This window comes from Lampetra fluviatilis, chromosome 28, assembly GCF_964198595.1.
Source record: "Lampetra fluviatilis chromosome 28, kcLamFluv1.1, whole genome shotgun sequence".
Lineage (NCBI taxonomy): Eukaryota > Metazoa > Chordata > Hyperoartia > Petromyzontiformes > Petromyzontidae > Lampetra > Lampetra fluviatilis.
This window is the reverse complement of record NC_136302.1, coordinates 10,216,836-10,230,749: the sequence shown is the minus strand read 5'-3', so window position 1 is coordinate 10,230,749 and position 13,914 is coordinate 10,216,836. Positions and strand designations below refer to the sequence as shown.

Below are 13,914 nucleotides of genomic sequence, written 5' to 3'. Positions count from 1 at the left end.
TGTCTCACCTCCTACAAGACGTCTAGCCAGTGTGGAAGAGTAGGCCTAATTTTCTCTACAGAGGTCCTCGAGAGCTTCCTCGATAGGAGGGACCTTCTACCACCAAGCACTGGCATGAGCAAGGCATTTCTGGACTGCATCTTTTTACCTTTGACTTTTCACACATACTTTATTGTTCTTTCCCTTGCAGGTGATTATCCGCCACCCCCACCCCCTCCTCCTCCAGAGGAACCAAGCTACCGATCGGAAGCGCTAGCTGGGAACTACCCTCCGCCATCGCCGCCACCTCCGCCACTCCCCGGTGCCTTCGCCACCCTTCCCGGGAGGGCCAACCCGTGGACTGACAGCATGCAGGTCGGTGCCACCCCACCGCCCGTTGCGGCAAAGGCCCCATCCGCAAAGTGGTGCCAACTTTCGATTTAAAGCTTTCGTGACTGCAGGGATTCATCTTCTTGGTTCTTTCGGTAAAGTTACGTAGAAGGAAAATAATAAAAATAAAACATAATAAAATAATTATCACGACGTTTCGGCCACAACGCAAGCAGCCGTCTTCAGACCTGTTCTCTCCACCTGAAGACGGCTGCTTGCGTTGTGGCCGAAACGTCGTGAGAATTATTTTATTATGTTTAATTTGTATTATTTTATTATTTTCCTTCTACGTGATGACTTTACCGAAAGAACCAAGAAGATGGTGCCAACTTTTTGTACTCGTTAGGGGGAGCTGTCTGCCTCCTGTAGGGGAAGACAGGGGAATGAAGGGGTGTGGAGGTTAGAGGGCGTGATGCATTGTGTTTCGCGGTGATGTTAAAGTCGTAATAAACGGCATCTCACATTTGTAGAGCAGTTTTGTTGGCATGACCACTGGTGTAAGAAATGAGAAGGGGGGGGGGGCGGGGGAGCTCCCTGTGAAGCCCAGCATGTTGGGCCCCTCTGCCTGGCCCAGAGGTCGCAAACGGGTTTTGATTCCTTACCCGTACCCGTACCCGGCCGCACCAGGGTCGCAAATGGGTACACGTACCCGGCCGGGTACGGGTACCCGTTCCCTACCCGTACCCTACCCGAAATGAGTGACAAACGTCATCTGGTCCAACCCATGTGAGACTAAGGAAAGCTGTCTCGGGTGTGGACCAATCAACTTCAAGGACAGTGCACATTATCAGAGTTATGTCTTTTGTTTGTATTATGACTGCAGGTATTGCGGTCTATGCAAACATGACTCCTTGTAAAAAAGGTGTCAGTTTTGTTGCCAGATAGAAGGGCAAAAAAACAATTATCATATTTTTACTGGCAAATGAGGTTCCCATAGGTTATTCACCAGTGACTCACGGCCTACCCGTACCCGGCCGCACCAGGGTCGCAAACGGCTACCCGTACCCGTACCCGGCCGGGTACGGGTAGCCGGGTATCGGGTAGGGTACGGGTATCGGGTACCCGGTTGCGACCTCTGGCCTGGCCTGTGGACTCCGGTGCAGTTGCACTGCCTGCATTGCACACTCACTAACGGTAGCCTCTCTACTCCCTCCCACCCCTCCCCCACTGTGTTGCTACCTATGGCCAAATCTCAAACATCTGATGAGCAGTAATCTGCAAGACCCATTATAAAAACGATAAATGTAATTTTCTTACCAGCGAAGTCCCCCACCAAGTCTCAAGAGGGTTCTGAATTGGGATATTTGACCACTTCCTTTTAAAGGAAAAATGCTCCACTTGAAAGGAAGCTGGAGTACCCAGGGGATAGCGCTCGCAAGGTCTGCATCGACGCGTTTCATGAACTCGCTTGCCGTGCCTCTGATGTGTTTTGGCCACCTCTCAGCGGCGCGGGTTTGGGAGTCTCGCGTGTAAATATAACCCAGCCACCCTTGCCTCCGAAGTGCTGTGTTACAGGCATGTGTCACCTCGCCCGGCTGATTTATTTATAGATTAGCAGATTAAATGGTATGGCCTTTGGCCACTTAGCAAACCTAGTTGGCTGTTTATTTACTGCACGTTGTAGTGGTCAGTTTATTTCAGTCTAAATTCTTTATTTCTTTCGCCTTGTGAATGCCCCACCGAGGGGGAGGTATCTTTCACAATGGAAACGCAAGTCGGAATATAAGGGTGAACGCAGCAATTGAGTACATTATCAGCCATAATTGTTCTACTGCTAGTTGAAGACTCACCGTGAACCTTGTCACGCCATCTCCCATCGTTCTACGACGCAGCAATCGGTTTGGCGCCTGCAAACGAGCAGACTTCATCGCAGCGGAATTGTCCCCTTGGACAAATTCCTGTCGGTTTTCCGCTCCGACCGTGATTTGATTTGATCCGCCTTCCTCACGGTTGTTCAGGGCACCGCCAAGAAATCCGGCTATCGGCCCACCAGCATCGACATGGAGATCGACTCGCTCACCAACATGCTGGCGGACATGGAGAGCAACTCTCCCTTCCCATCGCGCTCGCGACCGGTACGAACTTTTATTCATTCGGTTGAATTTTGGCGTGGGTAAACCCCCGCATTAGGCAGTAAATGCTCATTTTCGATGGAAGACCTTGATACACCTTGCAGTAGTAACCTGCTCACAGCAACAGCAACAACAATAACAAAAAATCCAAAAACAACTGAACACAGTCAAGTTCACAATGGCAAGGTCGTGCAGCAACATGATACAACTAGCACGAAAAATACGAGGCTACTGGAACGCATAACATAGTCAAAAATATATATAACAACTTAAAGTCCGCAAAGCAGAGCGTACAATTGCACGTGCACTAGCGAGGGAGTTGCGCAACATTTGTGCGATCCACCAACCTTTGTCGGATTACAAGCGTGCATAGCCACCACTGCCCAGCTACAAACCACACTGGATGCAATGATGCATTGTCGGTTCCCTATCGTTCCGTAACCTTTTAAGTATGTTAAAGCCCCAGTGGTTATGCGTAGGCAAAATCTTCCAGAAAAAAAAACTGCGCTCAGCTGTGAGCTCCATTTCAAAATAGAACGTGGGCATGTCCATTGTGCAACTTAGATTTCTTCTGAGCTATTTTATTTATAATGAGAGAGCCATGCAGGCGAAGTGGATGACACAAATGTGTGATTGTGGTGAAATATTTTGCTCGGAATAGATATCAATAACAAATTGGCCATGCCTCTGCGGTGAGACCTTACTGACAATGTAATGATGCATCTTGAGGTCTTGTTGTATGCAAAATGGTAATAATATAATTAGACGTGGAACTATTTACCCTCCCCCATGTGAGTTGACCAACGTGGTGAAGTTCGGTCGACCAACCCACATGAACGACAAGACGTGGAGAGGCCATCCAGCAGTAGCGTAACACAACGATGAAAGCGATTGTTATAAATAGGCATACAAAACGCGTACATTTGCACTGGCCGGGGGGTTACAATAGTTCTACTGTTACAAAAAACTCTGACTGCGGCAGGTTTCGGGTTAAAAGTTCGCCTTCTCAGCGCTGTACTTGAAAGGGAGCCAATTCAGCTCTCAGTGGAGTTCCCAAAATCGGTTAAACATTTTCAAGGCACCGTTTATTTCAAATGTTTGCTAATAACTTCCCGGAGTTCATCGTTTTAACGTGAATTACTCATGTCCTCACGTAGAAAATCACGCTCGCGTTGGAATAAATTGGTCTCTCTTATTGTTGGTATTGTAATTCATCCAGGTAGAGTCTAGTTGCGCCGCATGTGTAACTCCAACGCGTTACACCGACGCAAAATGGGTCACAATTGACGAGGCGCTTTTCTGTGTCTGTGGCGGTGTTGTTATTGTTTGACCTCCCTAGACGTATTCGAACACTCTACCATCCCCACCTCCAGCCGCCGACTCCACTGCCAACACTTTACCGTCGTCCCGGCCCACCATGGCTTCCTCCTACACCCAGGCTTCTCCATCCGTGGCTGCCTCCAAGTCAACCTCGGGGCCGCCCCCCGCCTACTCGAACGGCCGCTCTGCTAGGCCTCAGCCACAGGCGCAGCCGCAGCCTGTGGCCGCGTCGTATGCCACGGCTCCGGCACGTCCGCCCACCAACGTGCAGGTGGGGAGAGGCACGACGTGGTGCAAGCTTAGGCAGAGGGGGAGGGGGAAAGAGTTCAGGAGGTCTCATTGTGTAAATGCTTACCCCGAGCTCTCAATACTCTGATAGTGCGCTGTCTTTGAGTTGTGCGCCTTTTCGCGTCATCTGGTCCAACACCAATGGAGACGAGGCTCTAAGAAAAGCTGTCTCGGGTGTGGACCAATCAACTTCAAGGACAGTGCATATCATTATCATCATCAGAGTTGTTTCTTTTTGTTTCCATTTTGACTGCTTGTGTTGTGGTTATTGCAAACATGATGCCTTGTATAAAGGTGTCAGTTTTTGTACCAGTTGAAAGGGTAAAAACCTACTACTAAATGTCATGCCATGTTCGGTTTAAGATAATATTTATCGTAATTTTCAGTAAATAAGAGAGTTGTTACCATGTTGGCCGTTCAGAAATCGTACGCTTGGTCAGTAAGTTGATTGTAAACTGATAATTACTATCATAATATATGATTAAATTCATTCTCATTAGCATCATTTACATTTAAGAACATTATCTCATACTTTCCTCCGCCAAAAACCGGCGGAAATGCATGGAGTGATGATGTCATGCCGGCCTTGTTGGATGGCTGCTTGTTTTATTTTCAATTCCGTGAATGATTCGCGAAAAACATTGAGACTGGATTAACGACATGGGTTTGTGATTTAAAGAATGTGGTTTGTTTAACCAGTCAGCACTTTTATTTATGCAGCACTGTTTGCACGTCCTTGACAAAGCACACACTATGAAAACATAAGTCGTATAAAATACCAGAACAGTGCAAAACAAATTGAGCATAGACATGGCGATACCGCTGGCGATACAGGCGAAGCACTCAATTAGTTTGTTTGTTGCATGCCGTGCGTTTAAACACACAATTATACTTTGTGGAATTTGGTAGTGGTGCAGTGGTTTGTACTGGAAGTACCGCAAAGCACGAATGAAATTAAATTTATAATTAACGTTTTTGGATTAGATTGCGTTTTTTATAAATGTGTCGTAACCCTCCACCACCCGACACGGCCAATCAGTAAAAAACTGTCACCTTGACAAAAGACAAATAGTTCACTGCTTTAACCCACCAGTGTATTGAAGAGTGAATTCACAACATTTTAAATTTTTGAGTACGACGTTTCGCTGGTAATTACATCCAGCATCATCGGGCAATTTGCCAGAATGGTGAAGCCTACGTGTTAAACTGAAATTCATTTGCTCACTTCTGGGAAACTGATCTTGCAATAATTATCGTGAAAAAATTTAATCGTGACAACCTTATGAGCAAGCTGCTCGGTTGCCAACGACGTGCGTCACTGGTGATGCGAACAGGTGCGCGTTGCCCAGCCCAGCCACAGCTACGTGGGCCCGGCCGCTACCGTGTACGCGCCCTCGCCCGCCCGCCAGCCCGAGCCCGCTTACTCTGCTCAGCAGCAGAGGCCAGGAGAGCCACAGGCGACGTACGGGCCCGGCCGGCCCGTGGAAGCACCCTACACTTACCGCCTGCCTCCCAGCCGGCAGGCTGAGGTTCAGCATCAGCCTCTACAGCATCAGACGCAACAGCAGCAGCATCATCCGCCGCCGCCGCCGCAACTACAACAGCAGCAGCAGCAGAGGCCGGGAGAAGTGCAGTCTGCCTATGGGGCGGCGAGGCCAGTGGATCCTGGCTATGGATCGCGGTACGGAGACCAGGGCCAAGGGCACACGGCCAACCGACAGCAAGCCGAGCCGGCGTATGCCCCGGCGTACAACGCAGGTGACGCGCCCCCTCGCCACACAGCCTCCGGGTTCACTTTGTAAACGATCTCATCTGACCTCTCGTGAAATGGCCGCATAAATAATCTGGATAAATGGCTGGGCTTTCTTTTCCACGCACAAGTCACCTCTAACTATGAACAATTTTAACTACTTTACAAAGGAAACATTTGGAATACTCTTGGAATGCTGTTGTCATTCGGTGAAGCACCATATTCCTACCTCGTCTCACTTGATAGAATTAACGTAAATTAGTCAGGGCGATTGATGATCCAGCACTCTCTGTTTCACTCCAATCACCTTCCACACCGGTGGTGACTCGCATCCTTATCACGCTTATATTGCTACTACTATGTTTACTTGACCCGTTTACACTTCCCATTGATTCCTCCACCCATGTTGAGGACTGACTTTACTCAATAATAAATAAATATTTACTGTTATATTTCACACCTTCTATCGTGCTGTTCATTGCTGTCCATTTGCGTCGTAATACGAAGTGGCGACATTTCCAGCCTCGTTGCGCTGCTCACGCATGCCGGGCCCCGTTGTGTGTCCGCGCGCTGCGCCTCCCTAGGTTCGGCTCGATACCAGGAGCCGGGATACACTAGCAACGCAATGCCGCGCCCACCAGCAGCGCAGAACTACGCACCAAAGCAAGAGCAGGCATTTCCTTCGGCCCAGCAGCAGCACCAGCAGCAGCAGCGACCACCCCAGCGTCTCGACTACCAGCAGCAGCCGCCCTCCCACGGGCAGGCACCGGCGGTGGGATACCCGCCGGGTCAGCACCAGGCTTCGGCCTACTCGCAGGCTCAGGCGCCTGCCTATCACCAGCCCCCGCAGGGGCAGCTCGCCATGTCGGGGTACACGCCGGGGCAGCACCAGGCATCGGCGTACGCGCCGGCACAGCTCAAGAAAGCTTACCACTCGGACGACCTGCCACCATCAGTGCCAGGATCTGCTCAGCAAACCAGGGTGAGCGGGGTGGTTCTGTTGTGTATAATTGCCAACCTTTGCTGGGCTAAGCGGCAGGCAACTAATTTTAAAACCTTTGTTACCAGTACAATGTATAGATTAAAAACTTGTGTGTGCATATACTTGTATTGCGTTTTTGCTATGTATATTTGCCAATTGACACCCTGTGTGGGACACCCATTGCAAAAAAAATGTCCCATCTCAAAGGATTAACCAGATGAAATATCCAAATGAATGAGATAGAGTTAAAATCTATTTAGAGGTTTATGTGTGTGTCATTGGGATCATAAACTCGTTGCACTTGGAAAACCCAGTTTAATTCAAGGGTGGCTTATATTCATGCTTCAAACCCAGGCTCTCGGCGGCCATGGCATTGGTGTCCTAACATGGCATGAGTGACGCGAGCCACCCAGCCACCTCGGCATTGCAATACTTGAGTGCAATTGTAAACGAGCAGCATATTCTCTCAAAGCACGTGGTTGCCTCTGGTTTCTGCTGCTTGGTCTGGCCACGGGCCCACCTAAGATCTTGCCAGCGGTCATCATGCCGTGCCTCAGTGTTTGGCGTTGCTATGAGATATTTTTTTTAATGTTTTTTCTAAACGCTGCAAAGGATATCCTTTAGACAGCATGTCCAGCCAAGTTTAAAAAGCATTCAAGTTGCATTTCCACGTTGTAAACAGTTGTCAGAGTCCTCGTTGGACTTTGCAGCCTTGTGGTGGGAATTGCAGCTTTGCCAGGAGTGTTTATAATTTCTGGAAATAGTGTGGTGTTCGTTGAACACCAAATTCAATTGGTAGCACCGCATCCACTCGTGCTCCATTGTAGCTGCCCAGTGACCACCTGTTTTGTTTTTAGCAGCTCCAAAGTGAAAGGAGTTGCATTTTTGAACCCATCTGCCCTCTTCAGTACCACGAAACTCATAGGAACTGGTGGTGGGGGGGGGGGACGTGTGTCAAAACGCACTCTCTCTTTAGCAGGAAATCTCAAAAAAACACTTTGTCTGCATTTCCCGAAACAATCCATGCACACATAGATGGGCTCTGCGTTGCTCATGTACGTGTGCGTCCTTCAGCTTGCCGGCGCTCACAATTATACAGCGCTGGCGGCTTTAATTAACCCAGGTTAACCTGCCTGATGCTACCCCCCCCCTCCCCACGGGTTGGGGAAAAAACAGTGCGAAAGCCAGGGCTGTAGCCTCGTTGGCAAGTTGAATATTTAACCCCATAATTGCGTTGTTCTCGTCATCAAGGTGGCATTTCTCAAACTGTTTGGTAGCTGTGTCAGTGGTTTTTACCCTGGGGGCCACAATCGTAGCAAGTAGGCAACAATGTATTGGTCAAAATGCATTGCGAGCGAATAGTATGCTTGGAGAACATGCATCGAATAAATCGGGTAAGAACGAATTGTTGACATTTAATTCAAGTTCATTGCAAATGAAATGCGTATGTTACATATGGGCGATTGCATTGAATTGAACAAGACGGTGGGAATAACTAATTTTTTTTTATTTACACATGGCCGTGAATCAAGTGACCACTTATCACTAGAGCAGGCTTGGATGCAACCTTTTTCTCACTGAGCAGTGAGCAGGAGGACGTACTTGCGGACGCATTCGCTTTATCTGGAAATTTAGCAAAATATAATTTAGGGCTTCCCTTTTACCGGCCTAATACTGTGCCTGTGCGTATTTTACCTCTCACTAACGCATCGGGTCGCAGTTCCCAAGTTGTACGCCCTACTTGGGCGCTTGCAGTGAAGGTGAACATCATTTGCCATCCACTTCCAAGTGGCGGGCCTCGTGGTCGCACAAAATCAGATCGCAGCCCGTGCACCGTAGGCTTCCTCACCCATTGATTACAGTCGCCCTGAGGACAAGATTTCGCTCACCGCTCCAACGTTCGTTACGCAGACTCTACTGGTGCAAGGTGGCGGCGGAGGCGGGGCGCCGACGATGGGGGTGTCCGGCCTAGAGGACGAGGTGGACCGGCTCACCAAGAAGATGCTGCACGACATGAACAACCCGCCGTCCGAGGAGTACTTTGGTGAGTGTCCTCGCTGCCGGTGATCGCGACGCGTGTTGTCGCTTTGTGCCCCGCCGCGCTGAGCCAGCCGTCGTTTCACAGCCACGACATTCATATGGAAGGCTCCCAGATTGGTCCGCGTTCACGTCTAACTGCACGTGTGGTGGCCGGTGGCCAGTGTCCTGGCCAATTTCTTTCCGTCCGCCCCATTTACAACAAGAGGCACTAGTTTTTGCCCGAAATAATAAAATGGTGAAACTGTAAAGCTTTTGTGACCTTTTGAAATGCTGTTTTAGAGCTTTCACATTAATTTCCACGTGAATGTAACAATCATGTGCTTAGGCCACCAACCACAAGCTTTTGGCATTTAGCTCACATCCACATTGTGAATTGCCTTTTACTTAAGCACATACTTGAAGCAGAATTTGTTTGATTCACTTTCCAAATACCGTTTTTCTTAGGCAAAAACGAAGTAGATTTGTTATTTTTGTACAAAATTTAATTAACATCTGTGCATAGGCAAACGCAATGTTTGACAGCCAAATGCTGATTATATCTTTCGTATTTGGAATTGGCAGGAAACAATGATGCTGCTGTGAATTGTCGAATTAGTTGCGCAAAAGTTTCTCGCTTTTGCCACAATTTATGTTGAAGGTTCTGGCATGGGACCAGTACACGACTGTGCTCTTCCTCTGTCGGAGAAAGAAAACAAAAACGTGCTTCCCGGAATAATTTATCTTCGAGTGGGCGAGCGGCGTTGTGTGGGGGGAGGAACATATGAACCACATTACTCTTTACACGTACGTGCGTGCAACTGGCGTTCAAAACGGTAATTTAAGTAAACAAACGTTTTTTTTACATCTTTTGGATGTGTATCTAGGCTGTGTCCCCCTCCCCGTGCTCTCTGGCATGAGTGTAAGTCTTCATTAAATCGTAAAATTATAAAAATACTGGGGAATTATTTTGTGTCGGCATTGCCAGCATCGCACTCTGTCAATCGCATCAATTCGTCGAATTGATGCGATGTGTGAATCGTCACACCGCTACTTTTTTAACAGAGCAACCCCGGTCACATTAGTACGATTGTGAGCATTACACTGAGCTTGCATTAACGTGGTGCTTTTTTTGGTGAATCATAATTTTGCTATTGTGTTCGACTGACTCTTGAGTGTTCTGTCCGGAGTTTCCTTGCATTGCGTAGCCCGTTGGAGTTTCGTTGGTGCAGTTACGCCACCTGCTGTTGCTGTTGCTTGTTCAGTCTGAGGTGCTATTTTTTAAATCGGTAGAAAACTGGTCTTAATCGTTCCAGACGTCATCCTTGTCACATTCACAGTTTTCATCGTCATTGGGGTTTTTTTATTTTTTGTAATAATATTTCCATGCCTTTTTTTTCCTGCTTCTGGTCACGATACGAATGTTTTTGGTGAGTGCGTGTCATAATTGGTCGGTGAAAAAGGCCTACGTTGACCAACAGGAAATGTTCTATCCCGTACATATACTGAACTTCAGCACTAGAGGTTCTGCACTTGGAAAATGTATGGGGGGGGACGAGGGGGGGGGGGTAAGGGGGGGGGTTAGAAGAGAAGTGAACGTGCTGCGCTGTAAAAACAGCGGCGACCCAAATTTGATTCCTGCCCACGGCTATCATCGGCGACAAGTGGTCTCAGAAAACAGTTCCTAGTACCCTTCGCCAACCAGCACCGAACATGGTGGTGAAGTATGGCTTAAACACCTCCCATGACTGATTTGGAGAAGTCTTCAACCAGCAGTCAATTGACAATTTTATGAATTGTCATGATTCTTGGTTGCTGTTGGATTCGAACAAGGATGTTATATTTTATCTTGCTATCTCCATCTCATTACCATTGTTTCTCATTTTTTTCTGTCTTATTTGTACAGTTGATTCTATTTTGTCTTAACGTAACACTTAACTGTTCACAAACACATTGTGGACAGGGGCCCCTTGTATACGCTTCCTGGCGGGATGCTCCAAGTGCATTCCATTTCCATTGATGTATTGTGAGCCTAGAGAATGGATTTGCATAGCTACCGCAGAGACTAAAAAAACAGGCCTCCAGGCACAGGCTTTCATTGGCACTTCACATTTGTCCTTACAAAGTCGTACATTTTTGATGTCCAATTTGACGTCCACCCCCCCCCCCATGTCTATCAGTGTTTTGCACAAGAATACACTCTCTAGCGTTCAAAACTGAATTGCGTTATTTTCTACGATTAGTTTTGGGTCCGTGCCTGGCTGATTTTTATTTTAAATGTATTCGGCCTTGGCCTAATGTCATAACGTTTTAACAGAGCTGCCTTGGCCAAAGCGTGGTCCTAAAGTGTGAGCTTCTGTGCGTGCCAAACGTGTGCGCAGGCAGGAAGCGCATGCCATGCGTGGGTGGATCGGTGGACGAGAGTGAAAGTCTGGCTTTAGTATTGCTCTCCACTCCATCTCAATCGAGCTTCACAATTGGCACTTTCTGTAAACGGAGGGTTAGGGGGAATTGCAATTTTAAGTCCCGGGAGGATGGGAATTTTTCAGCATTGTGTTTCTTTTTCACGGCCAGAAGAATTTTCCTGCCCTTATTATATAATTGTTTTTGCTGTTTAACGTTTTCATTTTCTTTTTTGTCACGAATGATTTATTCTTAAACAGCCTTAAAAACATATCTTCTCCCACGTGCGTGCTTGAGCAGCCGCAGTGATGTGGCTTTGTACTTTTTGCCGTGCAAACGACGAAGGCTCTTGGTGCCAATACTTCCCATTGTCTGGAGCACCAGCATCGGCAAGCGTCACAACCAGCACTTGCCCCAACAGTCTTCTTCTTCGGCTGTCCATCGCGAACGACGATAACTGCGGAGAACCGCGAGCAGCAGCATTTCTCTGCGTGCCGGTGGGATGAGAGCCCAGCCGTTGACCGGAAGCTGCTCTCTCCACGCCTTGCACGGTGGTTAAGAGAAGCTGCTGTCGTGCCCCCCAGCTGCCATCTCTCTTGTCTCATGTATTTTGGTCGAGTGGTATGCACAGAGTATGACGACTGGGGAACCCGTGAGTTGCCCCGCAGCGGCCACTAACTGGCCTCAGTGCTGCCGTCCGTTGACTCCATAACAGTCTAGGAGGCTGAAAGCAGCGGTCGTGGTCTGTTATGTTGTGTGCGCGTGGCAGGCAAACATCACAACCAGCACTTGCCCCGAAAGTCTAGCAGGCTGACAGCAGCGGTCGTGATCCCCGCTGTGTTGTGTGTGTGTGTGCGCGTGGCAGGCAAGTGCGCGCGGTGCGGCGAGAACGTGGTCGGGGACGGCAACGGCTGCACGGCCATGGAGCAGGTCTTCCACGTCGACTGCTTCACCTGCCTGACTTGCAACGCTCGCCTCCGTGGGCAGCCCTTCTACGCCGTCGAGGGGAAGGCGTACTGCGAGGGATGCTACATCGTACGACGCGCACTCGCGCACGTAAACAAAACACAAGGGACAACGATTCCCCCGTTTATAACCTTAACAGACTGTTGGGGAAAATGCTGTTAGCGAGCACTTTTGAAGGCTGGCACAGCACGCGAAGGGATGGGTGGCTAGTACCACGCCTGACTGCCTTTATCTTCCAAGTGGCGATGTTTACACACAGCACCAGGCACTCATTTTAGGCTTAGTCGACCCTAGGGGAGGCCCAAGACCGGTTCAGATAATCGTCACTGGTGTTGGCTGTGAGCAGGAATCAAACTCGGGTCGCCGGGTTCGAAGCGCAGCGCGCTAAGCACTGACCACAGCGCCACAGCCCCCCACTCATGCACATACGCATGCACACGACAATGATTGTCGATAATTATTGTCATAGCGATCTCGGTGACGATCTTTTTCATTCATTCACCGTTCGTCATTGGCAGGGTTTCATCAACATCATCATCATCTTCACATCAGCATTCCCCTCTATCATTGTGATAACGATGATATTGATAACTTACCGTGAACTAATTAAAATGTTAAGCTATCACTCAAACATCCTGCCACAATGAACTCAAAATTAAAATAACACAGCAGGAGAATGTGCTGCCAGTGGTATATGATCCTGACTACCCTCCCCCGCCCCGCCTCGCTCGCAGGGTTTGGTGTTTGAACTTCATGGAAACGCATTTCTGCGAATCTATGAAGTAATTGTGTTCGAACAACGCACGGCAAGTGCGGCTGGTTCCTTCACAAATAGAAAATGAAAGCGTCGGCCTCGTGTGGATGTGGTGAGCTCCGATCGGTTCATCACAGACCACAACCCACTGCCCGTGAAATAAAGTATTTGGTGCTGCTGCTGCTGCTGTGCTGGCAGAGGTGCACATATATCAACAAACAACTCGACGAACTCGTCAATGGAACTGTGGCCTTACAAGGAAAATATATAATAGGCATCGTTTTGGGCAATGGGCCAATCTAAGAACAATGGCATGAAGAAGGTCCATTGCCTTGCATATATTTCTCCATTCAAGGCGCACTGCCCATTCTACGTTTACATGGGAGATACGGACGCTGCACGTGAAGCAACTTCTGATGCAATCAAGTGTATTATCAGACTCGACATACAGTTGTAATTTTCAATCGGTTGCTCTTCAAATGCGGGACGAAGAGACAGACAGACGTGTGATTCCACTGACCTCGAACCTTGCTTTGTCCATCCCGCACTTTCCATCCGCTTGGCAGAACATGCTGGAGCGTTGCTCGGTGTGCTCCCAGCCCATCATGGACCGCATCCTGCGCGCCACGGGCAAGGCCTACCACCCGCAGTGCTTCACCTGCGTCGTGTGCCGCAAGAGCCTGGACGGAGTGCCCTTCACCGTCGACGCCACCAACCAGATCCACTGCATCGAGGACTTCCACAGGCGAGTGGGCCCAGCGGCGACGGGCACACGCTGTGTGCGAGTGTGAGTGTGTGTGTGGTAGTGGGGAACGCACTGAACCCGGCGGAGCCCTAGGTCGACTCTGCCTCAAATGAGTACCTGGTACGGTGTGTAAATATCGCCACTCGAGAGACAAAGGTCTCCCGAGTGGCGATGCCGTGTCGGCCTTCATAGGTGCTCTCTAACGGCGCTTGCCCCAACAATCTGCTGAGGCTACACGGGGAATCTTTG

The 13,914-nt window shown here is 48.9% G+C and overlaps 1 protein-coding gene across 5 annotated transcripts in view; it reads left to right on the top strand.

Annotated features, from left to right (window-relative positions):
* The window catches only part of LOC144942762 (lipoma-preferred partner homolog), a 57,796-nt gene that overhangs the window by 33,951 nt on the left and 9,931 nt on the right, over positions 1-13,914 (top strand). For 3 of the 5 annotated variants that reach the window (XM_078869657.1, XM_078869658.1, XM_078869661.1), the window contains 8 exons: positions 191-354; positions 2,328-2,444; positions 3,781-4,032; positions 5,384-5,807; positions 6,384-6,781; positions 8,693-8,825; positions 12,066-12,235; positions 13,487-13,665. In XM_078869657.1, coding sequence (XP_078725783.1) covers positions 191-354; positions 2,328-2,444; positions 3,781-4,032; positions 5,384-5,807; positions 6,384-6,781; positions 8,693-8,825; positions 12,066-12,235; positions 13,487-13,665 — 1,837 coding nt within the window. Of the gene's footprint in view, positions 1-190; positions 355-2,327; positions 2,445-3,780; positions 4,033-5,383; positions 5,808-6,383; positions 6,782-8,692; positions 8,826-12,065; positions 12,236-13,486; positions 13,712-13,914 lie in introns of those variants that run through there. The other 2 variants (XM_078869659.1, XM_078869660.1) reach the window with 2 other exon arrangements.